Source organism: Nyctereutes procyonoides, unplaced genomic scaffold, assembly GCF_905146905.1.
Source record: "Nyctereutes procyonoides isolate TBG_1078 unplaced genomic scaffold, NYPRO_anot_genome, whole genome shotgun sequence".
Taxonomy (NCBI): domain Eukaryota; kingdom Metazoa; phylum Chordata; class Mammalia; order Carnivora; family Canidae; genus Nyctereutes; species Nyctereutes procyonoides.
Window position 1 is genome coordinate 2344803 of NW_026575153.1, and position 27207 is coordinate 2372009.

The following is a 27207-nucleotide window of genomic DNA, read 5'->3' on the forward strand; positions in this document are numbered from 1 at the left end:
ACAGTTTCCCTCTAAGGATGTGAAAGAATTAGTGATTCTTTCAAAAGATCCTGAGTTTTCTTTTTTTGATCTGGGAAGAATTAGGCTACAGGAACCCTGACTCTATTCCTTTATGAGCTTATTCTGCCAATGTGTTAGAACAGTGTTGATTAGTTTTACTGTTGGACCCGAAATTGCCCATACAAAGCTTCCTTGTTTATTTTTGGAACCAGTCAAGTGCATCAAAATACACCACTATTTTCCATCATTGTGTTAATTTCTAGAGTATTCATGTTTAGGGAGAGGGTAAGAAGTGCCTCACAAAAAAAAAAATGGGTTCTAATATCAAATAAATGTGGGAAATATTTTTTGGGGATAAGTTAAATAGATTTATTCATTGCAAAATATTCAGATTTTGATTTTTAAATATGCTAATGCATACTATCCCTAAGAAGAGATGTGGCCTGCAGCTCTTTTCACAGGCTCCTTTGCTCAATGAGTGCTATTCACATCTTGAGCAGCAAGACATTCCATATTGAGATATTTTCTCCAGTCTGAGACCCCTGAAATCCATGTAAATTATATGGTTTGAACTCTTTTGTATGTCTCCATTTTATTAAATTATTTGTGGTGGATGTCAGTATCACTCACTTATCACATATCATTGAGTCTCAACAGTCTTGGCTCTGAGGCTTCTCCCAATTCTGTACTCACCTCTTCCCTTCCCTTCTTCTACTTGATCTAGATCACAGCTGCTGCAGACACCCTCCAAGAAGTCTCCATGGCTCTGCTTGTTTCCCTTTTCTAGTCTATTCTCCATATTACCACAAACACAGTCTTTCTGAAACTCAGATCCCTGCACAGATTCCCTCCCTCCTTGCTAAAACGTTACAGTGGTTTGTGAGAAAAAGTAAAAATTCCCTATGGTGCCATATGCCATCATACAAGTTTTCTAGGGCTGGCCTACAAAGTACCATGGACTGGGCGGCTTAACCAGTAGAAATCTCTTTGTTTACAGTTCTGAAGACTACAAGTCTGAGGTCAAGGTACCAGCAGTACTGGCTCCTCTGAAAGCCTCTCTCCTGGGCCTGTAGATGGTTGATTTCTCCTGTCTTTATACAGCCTTCCCTCTGTAACTGGCCAGGACTAAATTTCTCTTTTTGTAAAGGCACCAGTCACATTGAATTAAAGCCACCCTAATGGCCTCATTTTAACTTCCTCACCTCTTAAAAGGCCCTATCTCCAAATAAAGTCACATTCTGAGGTCCTGAGGGTTGGGACTTCAACATGTGAACAGTTCAGCCCATGACAACAATATTTCATGGTTTATATATTCAACCTACGTTTCCAGCTCCAACCACAAAAAAAATGTTTCCCTTTCCATCACGCTAGATTAGAAATACTTTGATTTCTATGCTTTCTGGCTATTGTTCACACTTGAGGGTTTCACCCTTTTATGACGTCTCGTCATTATTTGTAGACATTCATTTATTTAACAATATTTAGTAAGCATTTACTCTATGGGACTGTTGTAGGTATTGGGTAGGGAGCCAAAAACAAAACATGTAATGATCCCTGCCCTCGTGGAGTTTATGTGCAGGTGAGCAAGGGCAAACTCTAAATAAAATAAATAATATTCATGAACACAGCAGATGGTAAGCACTATGAAGAAAAGGAAAGCAGGAAAAGACGGTATGTTGTGCTGAGGGAGGGTGGTCAGGGAATTCCTTGGAGGATGTTGACAACTGAAGAAACTTGAAGGAGGGGCAAGGGAATCAGGCAGAGGGAACAAATGCCACAAATACTAATACCCTGGGGCAGGAGTGTGCTAGCCCTCCTCTGTGGATGGCCCAGGACACTGTAGATGTAACAGCTTTGGTTCTTAGAAGAGAACTTTGGAATGTTTTCAGCAGAGCAGTTCATGATCTGACTTCCGTGTTAGCAGAATCACAAATTGTGTTGAAAATAGATCAAGAGTAGAAGCACAAAGCCCAGTTAGGAGGCTATATCTGTGAGAGATGTTAGACTTCATAGATTAGAAGCAGCAAAGCTGGTGCAGTGTGTGTGGCTCCTACATCCATCAGTTCCCCTTGTCTGTGGGAGATACATGCCAAGCCCCCCAGTGGATGCCTGAAACCGCAGACAGTACCAACCCCTATATATACACTATGTCATTTCTATACAAACCTATGATAATGTGTAATTTATAAATTAGGCACAGTAAGAGATTAACAACAAGAATGATTAAAATACAACAATTGAAACAATATACTGTAATAAAAGTTAGTGCATGTGGTTTTTCTCTCAAAATATCTTAATCGTGCTATACTCACAATTCTTCTCGTGATGATGTGATAAAATGATGAGGTGAATGACACAGGGGTTGTGATGTAGCATTAGTCACTCTTGGCCTTCTGATGGTAGGTCAGGAGGATCATCTGTTTCTGGATCTTAGTTGACTGGCGCTCACTGAGACTGCTGAAAGCAAACCAGCAGATAAGGGGGGACTATTGCACATTTCAAGGTGAAGATGATAGCTTTTGTTGAAAGATTGGATGTGAGATGTGAAAGTAAGAGAAGAAAGTGATTTCAAGAGTCTTGAGCTTTTTGAAGAATTTGTTTCAAACGTCCTTAGTGAAGTCATTCCTGTCTAATGGGTATCCAGAAAGATAGGCATTCCTTTCTCAACCCTTCCAGAGCAGTGTGTCCATTCTCTTAAAATAGGGCTTGTCTCAATTGAATTATATTCACTTGTTCTAACGTCTATGTTTCATGCCAGCAAGTTCTTTGAAATCAATATTGCTTAATTCAATTTTGCTTAACTTTATATCTTTTGTGCTTCACACAATGCCGAGAACATCATAGATATTTAATAAATTTTGTTGAAGTAAAACTGTTATAAAAAATTCCTGGTGAAGTTTATTAAAATGCTATATATTATCTTTCCTCTCAGAGCATATCTAAGGAGATTTTCTCTTTGTCTTCTGTGGATTCTCCATGGAATAGACTCTGAGATGGGGGACATGCATGCAGGCAACGTATTGAAGAGCACCCTTAGGAATAATACCCCTTGAAGAATGCAGGCCATAGGATTGGGCCAGAGGAAAAATTGAGCTGCAGGGTAGGTCCAACAAAGAATGGCCCCAAGGGAGCTCTGGAGCTTGAATGGCCCTTCAAAATTGTCCCACCTGGAGATATAGGGCATGAGTGGGCCTTTGTTCCTCCACATAGGCTAGTCAGTGGATGTCGGCCCTTGCTTTAAACCCCTACCATTTTATGTGACCTGGGTCAAGTGAGTTCTCCTCAACTAATGGCAGTTCCGGGAGAGAGGCACAGAGCTCTCTCATAGGCAACACTCCCAACACGTGGGATCAGTCCTGAAAAGAGATCTCAGGGACATATCTCGACATTCACATAATCATCTACCACAAATCTTGAAGATTTTATTTTATTAATTATGAAGCTAAAAGATATTTTCAAACATTTGTCAAAGAAACAAGAAACTAATTGTTTTGGTCAGATAGTTAAATGAATTCAACGTTAGCTTCTAATTATAATCAAAAGAGGTACAATGATGTAAGACTATATCTTTCATTGCTCTGCATTCATTAATATCAATTATAATGAATATTTTAAATTGCCAATTTATATTCCATACTAAATTGGCTTGCCTAAAAGCTAAGGTTTAAGGACTGCTTAGTTCCAAATGATGAATCTCTTATTGTGCCAATTTCATATATAAGCACAAATATATATAAATAATAGCCTATATATGGTATGGTATGTGTATGTGTGTATATATATATGTATATACACACACACTCTATATATGTCCCTGTTCTCCACATAAAAATTAATACATATGAGAACCCTTTCTTTGCAATGAGTTTCATAAACTTTGCTAAACATAATTTGACATTTTCAAATACTAAAAGAATCTGTTTTCTTGTTAAGATATTCGTTTGCCCATAGCACCTTTCCATCTTCATGCAAAAAGACTGAAGAACATTTTGCCTATACTTCCATTCTTTAGTGAACTCATATGTGTGTGGCCAAAGGCCATCCAACATGAAAAGATGTAGTCATATAGATTTATATCACACTTTAAAAAAAGGGTTAAATTTCAGTTCTCTTTGTTAAAGCTGATTTCTACCAAGTGAGTTTTTGCTAATATTGCATGAAGCTTTCAGATTTTCTAGTTTGCCCTGTTTCAAGTGAGCAAGTGGGGCTTTGTTCAGTAATATTTGACATATGGCCATCACATAAACTGCAATTAAAATTTGAATTTTTCTCAGGCAAAGATAACTATGATGTTAAGTTTAAATAAATGCGATTACCTCTCACCTAATTAGACTTAAGACTCACATATATGATGGAGAGGCTCATTTCATTGTTCTTTCACTAAAAAGCTCTATTTTCAGAAGTTTATAAGACAGGAATGAATATTGGCTATTTATTTGCTTATAATATTTCATTTATTCAGACTATAGGAAAAATAAAAATAAGTATGTGACACATACTTATTTAGGCAGAAGGGAAAAAAAGGAAATATGGAGGTTAGAATTTAGCCAGGCAGAGCACCGGGGTGGTTCAGTGGCTGAGCGTCTGCCTTTGGTTCAGGTTGTGATCCTGGGGTCCTGGAATCAAGTCCCACATCAGGCTCCCCACAGAAAGCCTGCTTCTCCCTCTGCTTATGTCTCTACCTTTCTTTCTGTGTCTCTCATGAATAAATAAATAAAATCGTAAAAAAAAAAAAAAAGAATTTAGCTAGGTATGGACTGAGAACATGACATGGCTGCTCTAGAGTCATACACATTTCCTAGAAGGCAGTGTGAGTGTCCTGCATGGGTGCTGTGGCTTCCATTGCAGAAAGGGGAGTTTCTCCTGAGAGAGACCTCAGGTAGACACTATGACGACTTTCCAAAGTAGAGCCTTTATGGTAATATGGCTAGCAGTTTCATTGGGTTGTTTCTTCTGGTATCCTCGTTATAAAGTCAATGGGGAAATTCCTAGTGTTAAGATAGGATATAATTCAGGCAAAATATTTGCACACACTGTCATTCTTGGGGAAATGTCTTAGTTTTTATTAAGGCTGCTGTTTTGATGTGATTGTTGGTGATGTGGCTGTTGTTATTCGTGGGGAGGGATGCCATGTCAGTAGCACAGTGGAATGATAGGAGCATAAGTTTTAGAGCCAGGCTGACTTATGTTCAAATCTCTGTCATGACTTACTAATATGACCCTCTGAGCCCTAGTTTCATCAACCATGAAATGCAAGTGATAGGGCTATTTTAAGATTAAATCGGATAGACTTGTAAAGCATATGACATAGGGCCAGACACAAAACAGATACTCAGTGAATGATCATAGGTGTTCATAACAACAGATAGGATTTAAATGCTATTTGTGCATTTTGAAACTGATCTATACTGAGTTAACATTAAAAACTTAAAAGTCTCTTCTTTTTTACAACTTCATGTCCCCGGCTTTGCTCTTGACTCTAGAGGATGAAATTCTCTGCCAAATTCACATACAATTAGATTGTAATATTCCCCCATGCCTGAGGATGGAAGAGCACTCCATATGGTCACCCTTCTCTGACAATTCAAGAGTCATAGTGGATTTATGTGCATAGAGAATCCATCTTCCTGGGAATAGCAGGATAGTTCCAAAGGATTTTTTCTTTATTCTATGTGCAAACCCATAAATCACAAAGGCCACTGGCTACCGATTGGAATATGATAGTTCCTGGGAAGAATGAAGAAGGATCAAGGTGGCCCTCTATGCTCGTCTCTCATTGCTCACTTGTTCTTTTCCCTGGGATCATAGCCACCTTGTGACCACGTGTGGTTTTGGACCAAACCTTGTTCATATTTGTGAATCTGTAGTGCCTAGCATACTATCCAGAAGAGCAATGTGCAAAGACATATAATACTAGACACATGTGTCATTTAAACTTTTCTAGTAGCCAACCTTATAAAAGTAAAAAGAAATAGGCAAAATTGATCTCGGTAACATATTTTTTAGTCCATTATATCTCAACTATCATCCCAGTAACAAATATAAACAAGTGTTAATGAAATATTTTATATTCTTGGGGTACCTGGATGGCTCAGTGGTTGAGCCTCTGCCTTCGGCTTGAGGGATGGTCCCAGGGTCCTGGGATCGAGTCCCACATTGGGTTTCCCATGGGGAGCCTGCTTCTCCCTCTGCCTATGTCCCTGCCTCTCTCTGTGTGTCTCTCATGAATAAATAAATAAAATCTTTTAAAAAAAGAAATACTTTATATTCTTTTTCTTCATGATTATCTTTGAGATCTGCTATGTTTATATGTATAATACTTCTCTGTGAAGACTAGCCACATATCAGTTGTTCGATAGCCCCATGTGGCTAGTCCTGGACAGATTGGCTCTAGAATAATGATTAGAATGGTGGCACTGTTTCAGTCATTTTATTTCTCACCTCACATAGTTACCTTTGTTTTCTTTTCTTTTTTTTTTAAGATTTTTTATTTATAGATATGCAGAGAGAGAGAGAGAGAGAGAGAGAGAGAGAGAGGCAGAGACACAGGCAGAGGGAGAAGCAGGCTCCATGCAGAGAGCCAGATGTGGGACTCGATCCAGGGTCTCCAGGGTCTCCAGGATCAGGCCCTGGGCTGCAGGCGGCGCTAAACCACTGCGCCACCGGGGCTGCCTACCTTTGTTTTCTTTAAGTGAAAACACTTAACATCTACTCTGTTAGCAAATTGCAAGCACATAATACAGTTTAATTAATTGTAGTCACCATGCTGCAGAAAAATATCCCCAGAACTTATTCATTTAGTAATTGGAAATTTATACCCTTTGACCAACACTTACATGGATCAGCTCATTCAATCCTCGCAACAATTCTATATGACCACTGTAATAATCACTATTTTACAGATGGGAAAACTGAGAACAAAGGGAGATGAAAAATCTTGCCTGAGTTCACAGTTGGTATATGGAGAAGCTGGTATGACCAGCAAGAGGGACCATGCTTTTAACAACACTCTGAGTACAGACAGGAGGAGTGATGACAATGATTTTTACGTCAGGTGGTAGTTCTCAACATTATCTTATTTTCCACAGGCATAATGTTATCAGCTCACTGTGATTTGGTGCAGAAGTAACAGAAGGCCTCGGGTTCCTGCCTGTCTCCTTGCTTGGTCTGCTCCCACCACACAAGTTTCCTTGTTTCCAGAATACAGTACACTTATTTGAAATACAGGCTATTTGCAACACCTGTTCCTTCCCATCCAGAATATTCTTCCCCAGCTCTTACATGTGACTCACTTTTTTTTTTTTCATTCGGATTTCTGCTGAGATGTCTGTCACCTCTTCAGAGGGGTCAACCCTCATCGATTTACCGAAAGCCCACTGACCCCCACTGTGTCACTGTCTTCACCCCAAACCTGCTTTAGTTTTTCTTGAGAGCATTTCTCTTCATCATTATTTGTTTCTTTTTATGTTGACTATCTCTACCACCAGCACATAAGCTTTACAAGGTCAGGCGCTTGATTTTCTTTATTGTGGGGAGGCCCCCAGTGCCTAAGAGTGGTGCTTTGCACATGGTTGGTGCTAAGTAACTGAAGACATAAATAAATGGGATGAAATTGAATTAAACTGAAAGTATTTAATAGGACAAAGTGATGATGCTATTCAATGCTAATGATATGTTCTTTTAGTAAAAATGTTTTGTCACCCAGGTAATTCAAGGACATCAGGTAGAATGAAATGATTGCCCTCCATGCTCCTCCACTTCACACCTCCATTACATTTTTGTACTTCTTTATTTTCTTCATAGCACTTATCAGCTTCTCACCTATCGTAGATTTGTGTATTTATTTTGTTCATGGATAGAGGTCTATCTCCCCCACTTGGAAAGTGGGTTCCATGTGGGCAAAGATTTTTCTTTGATTCATTCACTGATGAACCCAAAATGTCTACAGTAATGCCTGACACAGTTTAGGAACTCAGTGAGTCTCTTAAAGGAATTAATTAATGAGTATTTCTGTTGTGAGGCAGTAATATCTTCCACTAAATATACGTAATCTTGTGAATTATTGTATTTAGAAGTCATTGCCCATGGCCTTTTATTTTTCTTTTCCAATCCCCACCTGTCTACTTGGCAGAAAACAAGATTAAATTATACTCAATTATAATGATTTGGCCAAATAATACATTTCTTTAACCAGGCATTCTGAAAGATTGAGGTTATACTATGACAGAATCTGGCAGCCTTATACCAAATATCTTGGTAGAATTCTGCAGGTTTACCAGCACACCAGAATAAATGGCCTGTTCACTAACATGCATTTCTGAGCTGTGGTTCAATTCCTTGTGCAACCATTTAAGCCCCTAGTAAGCCAATTATAAGTTACAGAGAGCAGATAAGATTAACTGCACAATTTAGAGGTTTTTTTAGATAATAATACAGAAACCTTTAGCAATAAATTTCTTCTTGTTTCATATAAATCTCAATTGTTATATTAAATAGTTCATCACGTGGTTCCTATTTCAAGATTAAAAGCAGTAACACATACCTGATTGCATCAATCCATATTTTTCCAAACATATTTTCTATTGCATTTGGACAGAAGTTCCTAAGATTCGTAGAGTTTCCACAAATCCATCGACATTTATAGCTCATGTTTATTCTGAGAGGTAGACAACCAATTGATAGAACACTGTCTCATAAGTTATATTTTGGGAAAAATCAGCTAACTATGTGTTATAGGCAGGGCTGGGTACCCACTAAACTAAAATGTGTCATTAAAGTAATGTTTTATGCTGTATGAAAAGGGAAGTTTATGGCTAAACTGCTTATTTGAAAAAACAAAAAACAAACCACCTTGTCTGCAATCATTGCATTCATTCCTTTGTAGTCAGAAAAGAGCCTTAACTTTTTGATATGTCAGGTTCCTCATCCATAAAGTTGGCATGTTTCTTATTATTTATCCCTAATACATACCTTAAAAATATTGTGATGGCATATAATCATTTTTTTCTAAAACTAAAGATGCAGTATGAATATAAAAGAGTGGTTTGTACAGGTTTTTTTTTTTTTCTTCCTCTTCTCTGTAATGGATGTCATTTGGAGTTCTAGCTCTAAAATATTTGTTTTTTAAAAAAAACCGTTTAGCAAAACTGAATACAAATATGTTTGTCCTATAAATGCCCCAAAGCCAAGAAATAAAGAAGGAATGGCTTAAATGTGTTTTTCTTCTGCGGGGACTTTGTTCACTCAAGATTTTTCTGTTTAAATGACCTCAGTGCAATAAGGGATAGCCAACCCTGGGTCAAACTGAAAACATTGCCAAGTTAACCCTTCTGCTAATTTCTTTAAAGATCATTCCAATGTCTATCCCCGTATGTGAACTATGGTATTATGGAAATGTTCATTGTAAATTCCAAGAGTGCTCAAAAACATTACTTTTTTTAAAATGTAGAAAGAGGGGATCCCTGGATGGCGCAGTGGTTTAGTGCCTGCCTTCAGCCCAGGGCGTGGTCCTGGAGTCCTGGGATCGAGTCCCACATCGGGCTCCCTGCATGGAACCTGCTTCTCCCTCTGCCTGTGTCTCTGCCTCTCTGTGTGTGTGTCTCTGCCTCTCTCTGTGTGTGTCTCTCATGAATAAATAAATAAAATCTTTAAAAAATAAAAAATAAAATAAAATGTAGAAAGAGGTTACAAAATAAAACTCCAATATAAGCCCCCAACAATCCTATGAGGTAGGTTCTGATATTATCCTTATTTTGCAAATTGAAACAGAAGCAGGGAGCTTTTTAGGAACAGGGAACTTAGGCAAATTGGCTGAGTCACTTCTTTAGGAAATGGTAAATCTGAGTGTTAAACAAACTTGTGACAATTCTTGATTTTTCAACCTAATTATAGGGGAAACTTCATGTAGTTTATTTTGCTGTTTGGTTGGTTGGGTTTTGTTTGTTTTATTTTGTCTTTTACAATATTTGAGAAGAAAAGGTAGGTTAAAAAGAGAACCCCATCCAACATTGTGTATACATTGTGTCCTTTACATTTAACAATCACTGTAAGAGTTGCTGAATATTAAAAAAAAAAAAAAAAAAAAGACCATGATTTTTTAAAAAGTTCCAGCCAAGGTAAGATAATCTATTCCTGAAAAAAGAAAACCATGGCAAACTTTTTAAGGTTCCATAGCCTTGAAGTAGGTATTTTTTACTTTTAATAAGTACCCAAAGCTCAGAAGACTAATCTAGTCCTCTCAAAATTTGCTGTACTGGTCAGTTCACAGCAGTTATTTCCCATTAACAGCCAGAGTTTGTGATTTAAGCATAAATGTACTCTATTATGACAACATAATTAGCACCTTTTGTCATTATTGGAAGAAAGATACTTCTTTTCCTTCTAAAAACACAAGTATTATGACCATATGTAGTCATAGAATTATTTTATGCACCAGGAGAGTACTTTGAAAATACATTAAAACAAATCTTTAAAAAGCATTAAAAAATGTTCAGCACCTCTCTGTTCATTGAACCTGTGAAAGAATTAATTGAAGATTTGGAAGTATGAAAATGTGAATCACAGGAAAGCAGCTGTATTTGCTCAATGCAGACAGGCCCAAGTCAGAAAGTACAGAGGATGGTCAGAAAGCATGGCAGTTAAGTGCAACATGAATGTCTTCGAGGTACAGAAATTCCCTAGATCAAGACCAGCTCAATTTGGGAGGCAGGAAGCTTAATTCTGATACTTGGAGTGTGGCCTCTCAGTAGAAATAAGTAAATAAGTGAAGTAACATATTTATTTAATTAAATATTAGTATAACCAGGAACTCTGTTAGCATTTCACAGCTACACTGATTAGGGGCTCAATGAATTGGGTATCTGAATGAAGATATTTACAGATGGCTTTTAAGGTAGCAGCATTGTCCTCTTAAGGGTTTTTATGTGTATTCCTTTATTTGATCTTTACAATAACCCTATGCAATAATTACTGTAATTATTATCACTTTAGGGATGAGGAAACAAACACATAAAACCCTCTATAAGTACAGGACGAGGTTTAAAATCAAGTGGGTAGATCCAGGCTTCACACTCATAACCACTGTGGTAGACTGCATGATGGTCCCAAAGGCATCAGGGTCCTAATCCTTGGAACCTATACATCTTATCTTACAGGGGAAAAGGACCTTTTGTGGATGTGCTTAATGATTTGAGATTATCCAGGTGACCATCACAAATGTCCATATAAGAGAAAGAGGGAGATTTGACACAAATAGAAAAGGAGGAGGCCATGGGGCTGGAGAAGTAGAGATTGAAGAGATGTAGCTACAAGCCAAGGAACACTGGCAGCCACTAAAATCTGGAAGAGGCAAGCTATGGATTCTCCCAGAGAATTTTTGGAGGAAGTAAGCCTTACTGATCCCTTGATTATGACCCAGTAAAATTGCTGGCCTCCAGACCATGGGAAAATAAATTTCTGGTAGTAATTTCAGTAACTTTGTGTTAATTTCTAGAAACAAATACAACCACTACGTAGGACTCCTCCTTCAACAGACCCATGTAATGGAGTCTGTTTATAAATAGCTAGTGAACTTGAACAAGTAAGTTAACCCTCCAGGGTTTTAGATTAGATGCATTATCTGTAAAGGAAGGGGGCTGACATTAGAAATGACAAGTGCCCACCATTTGCTTCGATGTGGATGGAACTGGAGGGTATTATGCTGAGTGAAATAAGTCAATCGGAGAAGGACAAACATTATAATGTCTGATCTGATTCATTTGGGGAATATAAATAGTGAAAGGGAATAGAAGGGAAGGGAGAAGAAATGGGTAGGAAATATCAGAAAGGGAGACAGAACATGAAGACTCCTAACTCTGGGAAACGAACTAGGGGTGGTGGAAAGGGAGGAGGGCGGGGGGGGTGGGGGTGAATGGGTGACGGGCACTGAGGGGGCACTTGATGGGATGAGCACTGGGTGTTGTTATTCTGTATGTTGGCAAATTGAACACCAATAAAAAATAAATTATTATTAAAAAAAAAAGGAAGGGGGAACCCTGGGTGGTGCAGCGGTTTAGCGCCTGCCTTTGGCCCAGGGCAAGATCCTGGAGACCCGGGATCGAATCCCACGTCGGGCTCCCGGTGCATGGAGCCTGCTTCTCCCTCTGCCTGTGTCTCTGCCTCTCTTTCTCTCTCTGTGTGACTATCATAAATAAATAAAAATTAAAAAAAAATTTAAAAAAAAAAAAAAAAGGAAGGGGGCTGACCTGTGCAATTTCAAAGAGTTTTATAAGCAATATTTTTGAAAGCTATGGATGTCCCTGTTACCATAAGAGAAATTGTTCCCAGACTGTCAGTAAAGGGACTTGCCAGATTATTTTGGAAATTGATTCTAATTTAGCATTTATTAAAGATCTCTTACATACTAATAACCAAGCACTGAGATGTATTTGACCCTACAGAATTTTTAAAATAATAAAAAAAATAGCATTCAATTGTCTGGGATTAATTACTTTATCTTTTTAAAGTGATAAAGTAAAATTACTTTATCTTTTAAAAATTACTTTATCTTCACTTTTTAAAGTGAAGCTTAGCAGTGATATAATATCCTATAGAAAGATGGTCGTAACTATGCAAACACACCCCCTATCAGAAAGTTATGTGCCATGAACTCTAGGCAAATGCATCATATCTTGAATGCTACCTTCTGTTTAGTTATAGTCTCCCAGAGTTCTGTGCTGGGGAGGCCAAGTAAACTTTAATTCAAACTCCATAGAAAAGAATTTAATGACTTACTAGTTTGGGACACATACACTGTAAGGGAAGGGCGGTGGTGCTGAATATTTGCTACTCCCATTTTAAAGAACAAGAGCTAAGAAGAAACCATAACCACTCTAGACAGGTTCCTTCTTACCTGAAAGAACTTCAGGGTTTTGTTTACATGGCAACCATAGCAATAAAGACATTGATTCAGGAAAGAATGTGGGTACATATTTATCCTATGGAATCATCCAAAATTACAGAAATAATGACAAAGTATCTTTCCAGCCATCAAGAAAACTTTTGGTTCTCCTGACTCATGTGCTAATAGTTTCCATTTATTTAAAATGGCATCATTTCCACTTACTTAATATTCTGAAATCCTAACATTTATTGCCCAACATTCTTTCTGAAAGTAGGCAAAGGAACATAAATTAATAATTATAAAATATGAATTCAGGAAATGTTGTATATGCAATCCTACTAACAGAAACTGTTTTGCCCACCAAGATGTCTTTCTTGGTTAAGCTTCTCAGAGTCAGAAGAGAGAAGAGCTATGGAGAGAAATTTGAAGGGCTGTCTCTGAGGTGAGAGAGAGGCCACAAGAAATGTTAAGATAACTTTGACACACTTAGCACTGATTTTGCTAGACCAACATCTCAAAATGGCAATCCACAGGCTTCTTGCTTTGGCCCTCAAAATGTCGGCCCACACAAGAAATCTTGATAAAGTTTTAAGCAACTAACAACCTACATGATTAGAAAAAATAAAATAAAATCACGTAACAGTTCACATTACCAGCTTCTGTTAAGCAATCAAATGTGGGATCTGCAGGCCATGGAGTCTGCATTCCTATTTGACAACATACAGCATATTGCTGAGTAGTAAGAGTAAAAAAAGTGAATTGCTTTTGTATCCTTGTCTCAATTAAAATTTAGAAATGAAAGGTAGCTCAGGTGGGTATCATGTTTCAAGGGAAAAAATTATTGTGCATAATTTTCTATCATTTATGTTTCCTGCATGGTTCCTGGATACATGTGAAATTTCAGTCACTGTGCTAGACCCTGTCATCTGTCAGGCTGTACAAAAACATTCCACTACTGAGACTCTGGAAATACCAGTGTAGGAACCATTAAAAACTAGGTGGTAAAAACCAGCTCACAAGCAGATTTGCTTGATTCCCACGGCCTCCCAAAGACTCCCTCCTACTGTCTGTGGTGTCTAGCCCAGTGCCATGTATACCATGGGTGTTCCATAAATAATCAAGCAGTCAGTCATTAGGTGGTTCTCAGATTTAAGCACTGTGCATAAAACATACGTGTGAGACCTTTTAAAAGTGTAGATTCCCAGGGCCCAACCTGAATATGAAACCTGCATTTTTATCAAGCACAGCATGATAGTCCCTAGATTTTTCTTTGTGAAGCACCCTCTTAAATAATTAGCCCTCCCACATTCATAATTGTTTTGTTTCATTTGATTATGTTTATTTTGACTAGTAATGATGATACCTAGTATCTGTATAGTATGATAAATTTACTAATGAAGTGAGGAAAGGTGAGGTGGGGGAGTACTATGTTTAGGGCACATATTCCATGCACGGTGTTAGGGTTTAAAAGTACTCTTCTGATATAACCTTATAAAATAGTTACTATTATTATGCCCATTTTTCAGCTGAAGATACGAAGGCAAGAAGTTAAACAGTGTGCCCAAGGTCACACAGCCAGTCAAATAGTAGAGTCAGACCTGAACCCAATTTTCTCTATGCAAAGACCCTGCTCTTAGCTACAGTGTGTACCTTGCCTCTCAGAACTTTCCGATTTTCACAGTGAACTACCATAAAAATATATACTTTTATCATAGTTCACTTCTTACTCATAGCAATGAACACAGATATGTGTGTTTGTGTATGTATAAATATTATTTATGTATGTATGTATATTTATATGTCTGTGTAAATATAACACACACATATATATGCACACACAATACTATGTATGATACCTCTTGGCATTTTCTGTTCATTCCATTTCATATTTTTTAGTGTTGCTTTTTAATCCACTAAATTGATTTTATAACCCTTTAAGGGGTCATGACACACAGTTTGAAAAATATAGCAATAAAGCCTTAAATTCCAAAAGAACAAGAAGGAATATTAGATACTGTAGATGATATACCATATGGCCAAAGTATGTAAGAGAATAACAGGCTGAAAATTTACTCATACGAGCAATCATCTTTCATTCCAGAGCTCTCTTAGTATTAATAACAGAAATCATTATAATAATTTATTACATGTTTTATGCTTTATAATCTTTCAAAACCTTTTCAGATCCAAGATCTCTTTTAATATTCACCAAACCCTATGAGGTCTAAAAACAAAAAAAACAACCACCATTAATAATATAATGTGTCATTTATCTTATTATTCTGTGGAGGATTTTCATTCCTATAAGAATAGCCTATTGAAGTATAACCACTGGAGAATTCTTAACTTCATAGAGTCAGTCTATCATGGTGCCAAGATTTCATCTTTTAAAAAATATTGTGTTCTAATAAATCTTTTGGTAAAATGAAGTAGCATTGTAGATGAAATAAACATTTTAATAAATATAAATCATTTTTAAAACTTAGAGTAAGAACATACTCATTATCTTTTTCAAAGAAAATAATATCAGCAACCTGCCTGCTCAGGCACAATAGGGAGATCTTTGGCTGGTATTTTTAGTGGGGGGGGGGTCCATAATCATGAGTAGGGCTTACAGGTGCTTGGACGGGAGTATGATGCATTATACACCAAACTGTGGCCTGTGCAGCCCCAACATTCCCGCCATAGGCCACATTCATTCTTTTCAAATAATATCAGAGCTGCTCAAGGGATGGAGACATGATTTTCTGCCCCTTTTATAAATATCCACATTGACATGATGGGGCTTTCTTACACACTGCTTTGGGTAGACATTTCTCTCCCCATCTCTCCATGGAGACAGAAAATTAGTTCGTCAAAGTTAATCTCAATGCATTTACAATCAGCCAAGTTTTAATTTTAGTCTGTTTTTGTGATTCTTCCTAGGATTTCTATAATGAATTTTCTGATATTTTTAATGCCAAAGCTTCTGGAACCCTTCGTTATCCCTGTTTTCTAACTTTTACCTCTGCCTATATATCCAAGTGTCCAAACATTCCATAAAAGTTGTCCTGCAGGGAAAATTATAAGCTGTTTATTCTCCCCAAGATTCATCAACTCCTCTGCTATTTAAAAATGAATTCTTCTATTATTTCTCTTAGGCACTGATCCAATTGGTATAGCTCCTTAAAGATCCATCACAACTAAGAAATAATATATTCAACACAGGAAAACCTTTTTTTTTCCCCTCAAACACATATTTAAAATGTTCGTCTATCAGTCATTGGCCCTTCTGTGTAGCAAAAGAGACCCTTGAAAGCATCTAGACATTTATTTTCATTTCACAAATGAAGAAAGTGAAGGGAATAGTCTTCAGACTCCCAGGCAGCCTTCTCTTCTGTTTACCACCCTGTCAAAAAGTGAAGTTCATGTTTGTAGAAGGCCATAAATAGTATATTCCACATCATAAATAATTTGCAGTAGTATTAATGTGGGAAAAATTCATTGAAAGCATCAAAATTCTACAATAAAAAGTGAGACTTCCTGTGTGCCCATGCATGTAGGTGTTCTGAAAGGCTTTCTTTGATTACTGTGTAACTGGTAAATAGAAATCCATATAGTTTCAAGTCTGATTCTACATCTGCTAATTGGATTCTGCTGTATGGATTTAGTAAGCCAATATTCATGTTCTTAAATAAACATCTCTCAGAATGCATGCATATGACAAAGCTGGTTTTCTTTTAATTGCTGGAATCAACGACTAAATCAGAGGTAGGCCAAGTTGACTTTGCAAAAGTAATCTAGGTTATAATGAAAGGACTTTATACTTATTTTAGTATCAGCCTTAGAACTAATGGAAAGAAAACAGAAATGTAGAATCCTAAAGGTCTTCCAAGGGCAGAAATCCATCTCTTTTCCTGACAGGAATCCCCACATTATTCTGAACCGTTCTGTTTTACATCTAATTCCTAGCTGACAAGTGTCCGTTTTTCATGCTTATTCATTCGTCACCCTTGTGTTCTCTCTGCCTGCAAGGCATCCGGCCTGCCTTCTATCACATCTCTGCAAATGATAAAGGATATTCTTAAAATGTTACCCACCCTCCCCTTGCAGAGTAATGTGGAGACATACTGAAATGAGCAGCTGCCTTGCTGGACAGCAACAATATATTCTATCCTCATTATACAACCTGAAAGCTAGAAAAGAGGTCTTAAGGCAGAAATTAAAAGGATTTTTCAGGAAGAAGTATTGCCTTGTGGGGGGTTAAATGTGAGATCATTTTAGAAATTACATAAAATTTATATGGAGTTTAAAGTCAAACCATTAAAATGAAATAATTATAAGCCATTCAATGGTGGTTCAGTTAAACCTGTCTCTCGAAGTGCATGCCTCTGATGTGTGGTCACCATTCTCAGCTAGGAAACAAGGATCCTCATAAGATGTGCCTTCATCTGGCAGGAATTTGAAACCCATGCCAAAAACTACACTGCATCCTGAGAATTATAGCATGCTGTATCCAAACCCTTTGCCCCTTCATGGTGCCACTGACTTCTGTCGCCATAAAATTTTGCAAAGAGCAGTAGGTTCTCATGATGGTCATATTCCCAATTCCTGTGCACCCCTCATCACAGCTTGGCTTCCACTCACCCTCCACATCTAAATTTCCCAAACCAATCCCTTCTTTACCTCTCTGAGTCTTTGCCTGTGTTTGTCCTGTTGGCCTCCCAACTTCTTAAAATTTGATTCTCCTCTTAGCTCCTCTGACGCATGTCTGTTTGGTTCCTCTCTTACTTCTTCATTCACACCATGTCATTTTGCTGGCAGCCTTTTCTCTCGAATGTTGGTGTCCTATTTGTTGAACACAGTCTTTCCTCTGATAATATAATCTATTTCCCATGCTTCTGCCATCTGCTAGACAACGAAGCACAAATTTCCTACGAGGATGTTCTTTTCTATGTTCTAGGCCAGTGGTTCTCAACTTGGGGTGGATTTTGCCCACAGGGGACATTAGAAATCGTCTGGAGACATTTATTTCACCATGGCTGGGAGGGGTGCTTTTGGCTTTGAGGGGATGAAGTCCAAGTATGCTGCTAAGTATCTTACTATGCACAGGAAAACCTCACAACAGAGAAGTATCCAGTCAGTGTCAGTAGGACTGTGGTTGAGAAATAATGATCTGGATTTATTGCACTTTCCATTTGAATATCCTACAGACACACTGAACTGAACCTATACCAAAACACATTGCTATCTTTCCCTTCACTTTCCTGCCTGATTCAGTACTGTGTCACCTAGTGATGATCCATACCATCCTAACAATTGCAATAGAATTACTAAGTATGTACTGTTTTTCTTGCTCCCTGGCACTTTCCAAATACCTGGCTCTTCCCACATGTATGATCTTTTTTTTTTTTTTTTTTTTTTTTTAGAATCTGCCTCCTCCTCTCCCTCCTATTGCTTTCTCCTCCTCACTATCACTAGCTTAGTTCAGGACCCCGTCATCCTTCCTAGTCTACTCAGATGGGTCCCTAACAACCTTCTGTCTCTTTAGCAGCACCTCAATCCATCTATCCTAAGAGGTCAATGTGACATCTGATCTCCTTCCTTTGCTTAAAAGTTTTGAGTGTTTGCCATTCCTTAGCATGGAGAAAAGGTGCTTCACAAGAGGACTTAAGCTTACTTTTCTCATTTTGAGTCTTTATCCTACATATCATCGTCTTAAGTACCTAATCAAGTGACAACGAAAGTATATAATTAATAAATATTAAAAGAATGTGTCTTAGCTATTTGGATACATACATGCTTCATTCTTATTCTTAACCTCACTTTCTGATATGCCATTGAATTTAACCAGGAGTGAGTCAGTAGTTACTTTAATTTGAGAATTAATTCTTATTATCTCTTTATCCTACCCTACACCAGATGGGAGTTTTACAGAATGATCTCTTACAAACAAGGTATATCTTATCAAGAACATTTTATCCTGTAAAACTTGTTTATTATTGCTGTTAGTTCATTATTAGTATTTGGCATTTTGCCAAAATTTTATCTTAATGCAGATCCAAAACAAAAGAGAAGCTTCTGTATAAGAGGAGAAAGAATAGAAAAGTTTTTAATGTTTGTGTTGGAAGGATCACAGATTAGTGAAAAGATGTGTGGAGAAAGCATTGTGTGTAATAGCAAAATATGTGCAAATCCAGGTTCAGCAGGTTCTCATGTAACATTGATTATTTTGCTGTAGGGCTCTGAGTAATTTTTAAAAATATTTTATTTATCTATTTATGAGAGATAGAGAGAGGCAGAGACATAGGCAGAGGGAGAAGCAAGCTCCCTGCAAGGAGAGCCCGATGTGGGACTCGATCCCAGATCCCAGGATCACGCCCTGAGCTGAAGGCAGACACTCAATCGCTGAGCCACCCAGACATCCCGGGCTCTGAGTAATTTTATAGCTATATTTCTTATATGTAATATAAGGACGTGCAGTTTTGAAAACTTATGAGTTCTAGTAACTTTGTGGATTTTAAGTGCTCATTTCTGCAATATACTCAAGTTTGTGATAATCAAATTAAAAGTGACCTTCTGACACAAATTCCATCACCATGTGGAGAGTCTCTTGTCTTACCTCGAATCACACAGATCCATAATTTCCTCACAACCTCTAAGCTCTTGAAGCTCTTTTCTTATGCCACAAAATTCAACAAATGGCAAGTATGTAACAGTGGATTTTTTTCTCAGTCCATCCTTCCAGATGGTGCTTTCTGATAGCTCCTTGAAAGACATTAGGGAACAGTCTTTGGGCTTCCATCCATAGTTCAATAAGCTGAAATGATACTTTTAGATTTTTAAGTCTTTATCAGGGCCCCAGCATAAAAGGTTTAGCATTAATTTATAATCAAAATCAACCAGATAAAATGCCAATAACTTTTCATTGAAGAAGCTGAAACTGTACATGTATGAAATAAAATATTTGGTATGTTTTTTGTCTGTTTTTTTTATTAATATTGCTTCAAAGCCCTATGGCTGAATCATTTATTAACTTTGGTGTTTAAAATTACAAACTAATTTCTAATATGTTTGTGTCCACCTATAACAATTTTAAAAGGCTACTGCATATAACTATTTTAGCCACTATAACTATATAAATATGTAATTAAGTAGTTGGAATATTTGGGCAAAAATGAGCATTTAATCTTCTAATTGAAGAATGGCTACATAATTACATATTGAGGTATTTCTAAACTCATCCACATAGTTACTCTTTTTCTTGCTTCCTGTTTGAGAGGCCTCAAGAAGTTAAATTCATTCTTTCAGGATTACAGCATTCTGTTTCTGACTCTGATACAAAAGCTTCCTTTTGAGTTATTGATCAAAAGATCCCAGGGTTATTACAACTTTAATAATATCTATTATGAAGAAAGAAAAAAAAATAATTATGTACATAACAGACTCTGTGTGTTTAAATATCATGATAAAGGGGCTCTTTTGATAAAAGTAATCACCATAATTGGTTTTCAAGAAATACTAAGGAAATGCAATTGATCAGTTTTCCTGTTTGTTAAAATGGGATTCTCTGAAGTATTCCATTGAAGATTAATGTAGAAGCAGCTAATAGCCTCTGAATTTCATATTTTTCAACACTCAGAATATAATAACCTAGATTACCACACAGTACTAATAAATGTAGGAATGAGTTAGGGGCAGATGGGGCTAGGCAGGGAAAGATAAGGGAAAGGCCCAGAGTCAGGCTCCCAGAAATCTGTGGGCTCCCATAAACCCCAAGGACACTGAAAGGCCCAGAGTCAGGCTCCTACCCATCCCAAGAAAACAGAGATAAGACAGTAAAAACAGAAAAATAATAAACCTGGCTCCAAAATGTTAGGGAGTATCTCCCTTTAATGGCTACTAATTAATCACAAAAACTTACCAGACCACAAAGAAATGTGTCATTAAGGTGTTATCAACAGTCCCTGCTCTAACCAAGACTGCACAAAAATCTCAAGGCCATGGGCTCCCTGGCTAGGTTCTCAATAAAAGACTGCCACTAAAAGCCCTCAGTGGCAACCCTGTCAAGACTTCTTTCACTTCTGAGAGCTTTCTCTGTAACTCTGCATAATAAACTTTTATCACTTTGCTCACTCACTTTGTCCATGAGATTCATTCTTCGACTCTGTGAGACTCCACGCTCTCCCATATCACTAACAGTGTGTGGTTAAAAAGATACATAAAATAGTAGACTGGAACATTTTTATAGCATTTTCTATAAATAGATAAATGTTAATTATTGATTTCATCATATATTTTATTACCTCTGCTTTCTAGATCTAAGGAAGACATTTGAGCAGGAACCCCTGGGAAAGGAAGTATCCTTGGAACAGGAAGTCTTGCTGCAGTGTCGACCACCTGAAGGGATCCCAGTGGCTGAAGTGAGTAACAAAAATTCTTTGCACTTAGCAATTGGCACTTAGTTATTCTAACAGAGGCCTAATCCATGGCTAATGGTGCAGTGAATTAGGATATGGCATGATGAATGGTTGGTAATGGAGTCCTAACTGCCTGCTGCTGGCAAAATAGATTGATTGAGAACTGATTAATGACTTGGGAGTCAATTAGAATGCCCCACTGGACGAAGCCACAGGCAGTTTGGTTTAATTTTGTCATTTTCTTTCAAGAAATCAGAAACGCTGCTTTATTTTATCTGGCACTTATTGTATAGACAGGTGATAAGACTTAATAATGTACTATCAATTTTATTATTGTTCTTGATAATATGCAAAAATGTGTGTGTGTGTCTTTGAACCTGTGCACCCCAAATATATATTTTCTGTTCCATGATGTAATCTAAAGGTCATATCTACACACTATGAATAAAAACATGCTTGAGAAATAACAAGTGTCAATTAGTTTCCTACCATGAGCTTTCCATCGAGCTCTACATTTTTATTTTTTGTTTTTGCTAAAACAAAGCACATTGATTGTTAATGAAGTGTTACAAATCAGATACATACCATACCACGTTTTTCATTAGCACCAAATAATACAGTATCCTTTGAAAATGCCTGTCTATGAACTGGCATGAACACAAGAGTGCCATGCCCTCCTTGAGCCATTCACTATAATAAAGCATACTTGTTGAGGAAAATCCTCTAATATGGTGTCTTTCCTTTATTAACAAATAACTCTAAACTCTCAAAAGTGTCACCTTTTATGATTATTAGGAGACATACTAATAGGCATCCAACACTATTGCCCTAGCTAATCTGGTATTCTATGGACCCAGAAATACTTCAATTTGATGAGTGACGTACATCACTGCTGAATTGTTGGTCCTTGTTAACCTCCGTCTTTGTTATTTAGTCCTTTGGAATTTTTACTCTTTATTGCATGTACAGAAGGAAGCATTTTTTTTTAGTTGTCGCAATTTGGGCCTGCATGTGGGCCTCCTGATTTTTTTTAAATAAGCCCTGAATCCTCCCTGTCTATGAAATTGCAAAATAATGTTATTGACACAACATTGTTCAAAAAATGTTTCTCAGTTATTAGGACACTTATTATTAGATTTCTCATAATTTTTCAGTCTTTTAAAATTTGAAGCAAATGTGGGAGCCAGCTCAGTTAGCTGGTCTCTTGACAACAAAATTAAACATCTGGTTGCTCTTTTCAAATTATTATTAATACTAAATGAATTAGAAATTTAGGCAAGGCTTTTAGAAAACAAGTGTGTTTTTTCTTTCACAGCCATTTATATAGCTCCATGTGCCAATGCAAAGACTCAAAATAGCACTCCTAATGAAACTTACTGTTTTACTTTGAAAGAAGAGAACTATTTTTTGCCTAGTAACTGGCATTCCGTGGTACTTCTAGCATTGGATCAGAGACTTTGCATGATTATAGATGTTTTATCCAACCGCATCAAAACTTTATCTTCCAGCACTGATATGTAATATGATTTAGTGTGATGAAAGGAGGCAAGTCTTCTCTATTCAGTATTTCATTTCATGTATTATAATAGTGCATCTGTCTCCTTAGTTGTATTTTTAAAAATTCTAATGCAAATCTCCATTACACTACCTTAGAGACCAAAATATATTCTGAGTGACATGGGTATCAAAAACCTCATTTTTACCCAACGCTTCTTACAGATTGCTGATCCTTGCAAAGACTTTCAGTGACAAGATCCTAGTAATCTTTTCATTTTTTTCGTCTCCAACAAAGTGGTTCACTTTGTCAAGCAGTAAAGATTCATGACTGAAAAACTAATTGGCGGTGAATTTTATTTGTATCATCAGTGGGGAGGAGACCAATTAACACTTGGCAAGCTCAAAAATCATATACCCATTTGACATTCAAAGAACTATATTTAATGTGATTCTTTTTCTTTTCTTTTTTTGAAGTCAGAAGACACATCAAACAGCCACACTCAAGAGCAGGCTAATAAACTCCTAGGTAGATTCTATCCAATACCCTTAGAATCACTAAGATCAGAAAGCTAATAAATACCTTAATGTGGGCAGCCCCCGTGGCCTAGTGGTTTAGCGCTGCCTTCAACCTGGGATGTGATCTTGGAGACCCGGGATCAGGTCCCATGTCAGGCTCCCTGCATAGAGCCTGCTTCTGCCTCTGCCTCTCTCTCTCTCTCTGTCTGTCATGAATAAATAAATAAAATCTTTTAAAAAAATACCTTAATGTAACACAGTTCAATGGTCACTTGCTTAAGAAGGGCAGATAAATGAAAAAAGAAAGGAATGAAATGTAACCTAGCGAATCAAAAGATTATAAGATTATTTTAATTTTATGATAAATGCATTCATTACTTAATATTTAAATTTTTAGAAGAATTGAACACATAAGTCTAGCATAGAATGAAATATTGAGCTTACAGATCCACTCTTGTGCTTTACCATAATATAAAATCAGTCTTTAAGGTATCAGGCCTTACTGGCAAGGAGTTGTGCTTCTTTTGCATCCAAGGCAAATGATTCTGAAAAACTCCAATGATAAATGCTCAATGAATACATGGCTGATCAATTTAGTCGATCTTTGTTTTATAAGTATGTGTCTAGCTCCATTAAAGAAGTAGTCAGGTACATTATTTGCAGAATACGAGGTGGTAATTATTTTTTTCCTTCCCATACAAGTCAATAAATTTCTAAAGAATTCTACTAATTTTAAATTACAGTGGTATCTTCTTTATACAAATAATGGCAGAAACATGTCTGAAGTCATAAGTAACATTTAATATTACACCCTATTTTGGCTTTAGTCACCATAGAATGTTAAACTAATTTCCTTACAGAACTCTAGGTGTAAACACAAGCATCACTATTTTTAACTTTTTGACTTTGGACAAGGTATTTCAGTCCTCTATATGTATGTTTCCTAAATTGTAAAATGGAGATAATAATAATAGTATCTACCCAGAGTGTAGTTTTAGAGTTTAAATGAGATGGTACATGTGAATCACTTAGAACATGTAGAAAGCTCAAGAAACATCAGACATTTTTCTACTATTACTATATTATCACCCATTGATTCACAAAAGACTGAATTCAACCTCTTGAATTCAGAATAATAACTGAGCACATTGTACCTGTACTGGTGCTATGGGGCATGCAGAGATGAAGCTTCTGTTTATGAAGATTCACCAAAATGGGGATGCCTGGATGGCTCGGTGGTTGAGCATCTGCCTTCGGCTCAGGGCGTGATGCTGGGATCAAGCCCCATATCAGGCTTCCTGCAGGGAGCCTGCTTCTCCCTCTGCCTATGTCTCTGCCTCTCTCTCTCTCTCTCTGTCTCTTATGAATAAATAAATAGAATCTTAAAAAAAAAAAAAAAAAGAATCACCAAAATGCCCTCCTGTATCCTCTAGCCAGGGCTTTGGTTAGAGTCCATAAATGCTACAAATGAAGGAATATTGTAAGCTTTCAACAAGGAAAGGCCCTTATTTATGCAAATATCTGTTTTTTTTTTAAAGATGTAGTTTTTAGAGAGAGCACACACGCACGCACGTGCACTCAAGCTCAGGAGAGGAACAAAGAGAAAAAGAGGCAAAGAATCTCAAGCAGACTCCCTGCTAAGTGTGGAGTTGATGTGGGGCTCGATCCCAGAACCTTAAATCATGACCTGTGCAGAAACTAAGAGTCTGTTGCTCAACCGACTGAGCCACCCTGGTGCCCCATATGTAAACATATACTTTATTAATGACTTGTTAATGTAAATACGTACAGCAAACCATGCTGCTGTCTTTTTTTCTGATTTTCAATGTTACTGGGGAAAATAAATAAATAAATAAAGTTACTGGGGGCAGCCTGGGTGGCTCAGCAGTTTAGCACCTGCCTTCAGCACAGGGCATGATCCTGGAGACCTGGGATCGAGTCCCATGTCAGGCTCCCTGCATGGAGCCTGCTTCTCCCTCTGCCTGTGTCTCTGCTTCTCTCTCTCTCTCTCTCTCTCTCTCTCTCTCTCTCTCTCTCATAAATAAATTTAAAAATCTAAAGTTACTGTTGTCCGCTTTGTCATCAGGGTTCCAAGACATTGGAGGAAACTGCGTATTTTATTTCAGATAGGACATTTGGGCTGAGGCTGTTATTGGTAGTTCTACTTTTCAGGACCAACAGAAAGAGAGTGACAAAGTTTCAGAGGAGGAAGAGGCTGATTCAGATTTCGCATACTCCCATCTCTCTATGTGGTCACCTTTTTTGACTGAAAACTCACCTTAATACTTATTGGGTAAAAAAAAAAAAATTATGCTGTGGGCACCCCAGGATAAAGCACAGGGGCCTAGGCTTGGCGCTCCCTCCTCTGGTCTCCTTGCCGAGAGCTCTTTCTTTATACTTATTTTCTTTATTTAAGGTATTTAACAACCACACAACTTCTTTAGCACAGGGCTGGATCAAGGCCTAGTGCTGGATCAAGTATAAACTCTAGCTGCTGAATCAGAGGGTAGCCTAGGGAGCCATCAACTATTGGCAAGGATAGGGGGAAGCACTCAGTTACTTCACGCCACATGCAGAATTATTTCAGAATTTAATACCTGGTATAGATGATCTAGTGTAGCTGGCCCTGATATACAATGATTTTATATAGTCTCAATTACTGCTTGTGTTGAAATGTATCTGTTGACTCCTCTGCCTGCCTAAACTGTGAAGATATAAGTAGAGAAAGGGGTTTTGTTCATGTTTTATCTCAAATGCCAGCAGATGGAATCTATTCAGTAGATTCTTTAACTATATTTAATTAAATAAAGGAAAGAGTCCCTATTGGCTATAGCCCATTTCAGGAAATGGAGATGGAACTTTCCAGAAAAAGGATGCGTGTCACCCCTGAAGATGCAGTCCTATTGAGAGAACTCAGTGTGAGGTGAGGGGTTCCACTAGTGTGAAGCCTGAGACCAAAGTACCAACCTGCTAGATCAGGAGGAGAAAAATGAGGGGAGAGCCTGTTGGGAATTATTTTAGTTCAAGGAATACAGGGCAAGTTCATAATACTCATATAAAATTAAGAGTGGACTAGATGAGAGAAAGAAAAACAACTACCAGAAACTATGACCCACTATCTTAATAACATTTTTGCTAGGATCAAGCCCAAAATACAATGTTATTCTTACTTTTTTGGAAAGGCATCTGCCTCCCTTTCAATAGACAAGCCTCCTCATCTCCCTAAACAAACCAGAATATTAATACACTCATGAATGGGTGTGGGGTTGCTCCAGTGGTATAATAGCAGCACTCCATAAAATGAATCCCTCTTTGCTCATCTGAGTTTATGCCTAGAAAATGTTGCTGTCACATGGGGAGCCAGAAATATACTCAGAGATACTTTATTTCATCAGATTATCTCTTTTGAAGAGTACTGGGACCAAAACATCAATGGATACAAGATTTGTTGGCATGGCAGAAGGAGCAAAACTGAATTTTTCACTAAAACCTGTGATTTGTATCACCTTTAACAAGGGGATAATTGCTTCTCTAATTATAATTGAGCTATTTCTCATAGGAGTTTAATTGGAGAAACAGGGCACAATGTTCAACTTATTGACCCAATTGTGCTTAGAAACCGTCGTCTTATTTATCAACATTTGCATCTCTAATTAGTAAGTGGGAAAATATGGGTTGAAGTGCAAAAGAATAGATTATTTTGCTGAGTTTAGTCTTGATAAACAGGGAACAGATTTTTTTTTAAGCTAATACTGCCAGGGCAAAAAGCTGCTGGCAGCTGGAGGCTCCGCCAAATGTGCAGCATCAGGTGGCACTCCATCTAATTGATTATTAATATGGCCACTGAACATTTTGTTTCATGAGAGGAGTGTGTGTTTCACTGTCATTCCTTCATAATTGGAACTTCATGTTGAT

At 37.4% G+C, this 27207-nt stretch overlaps 1 protein-coding gene across 1 annotated transcript in view; it reads left to right on the plus strand.

Moving 5' to 3' along the window:
* The window catches only part of UNC5C (unc-5 netrin receptor C), a 350439-nt gene that overhangs the window by 230142 nt on the left and 93090 nt on the right, over positions 1 to 27207 (plus strand). The window contains exon 4 of the mRNA XM_055313260.1: positions 21179 to 21282. Within this exon, the coding sequence (XP_055169235.1) occupies positions 21179 to 21282 (104 nt within the window). The remainder of the gene's footprint in view (positions 1 to 21178; positions 21283 to 27207) is intronic.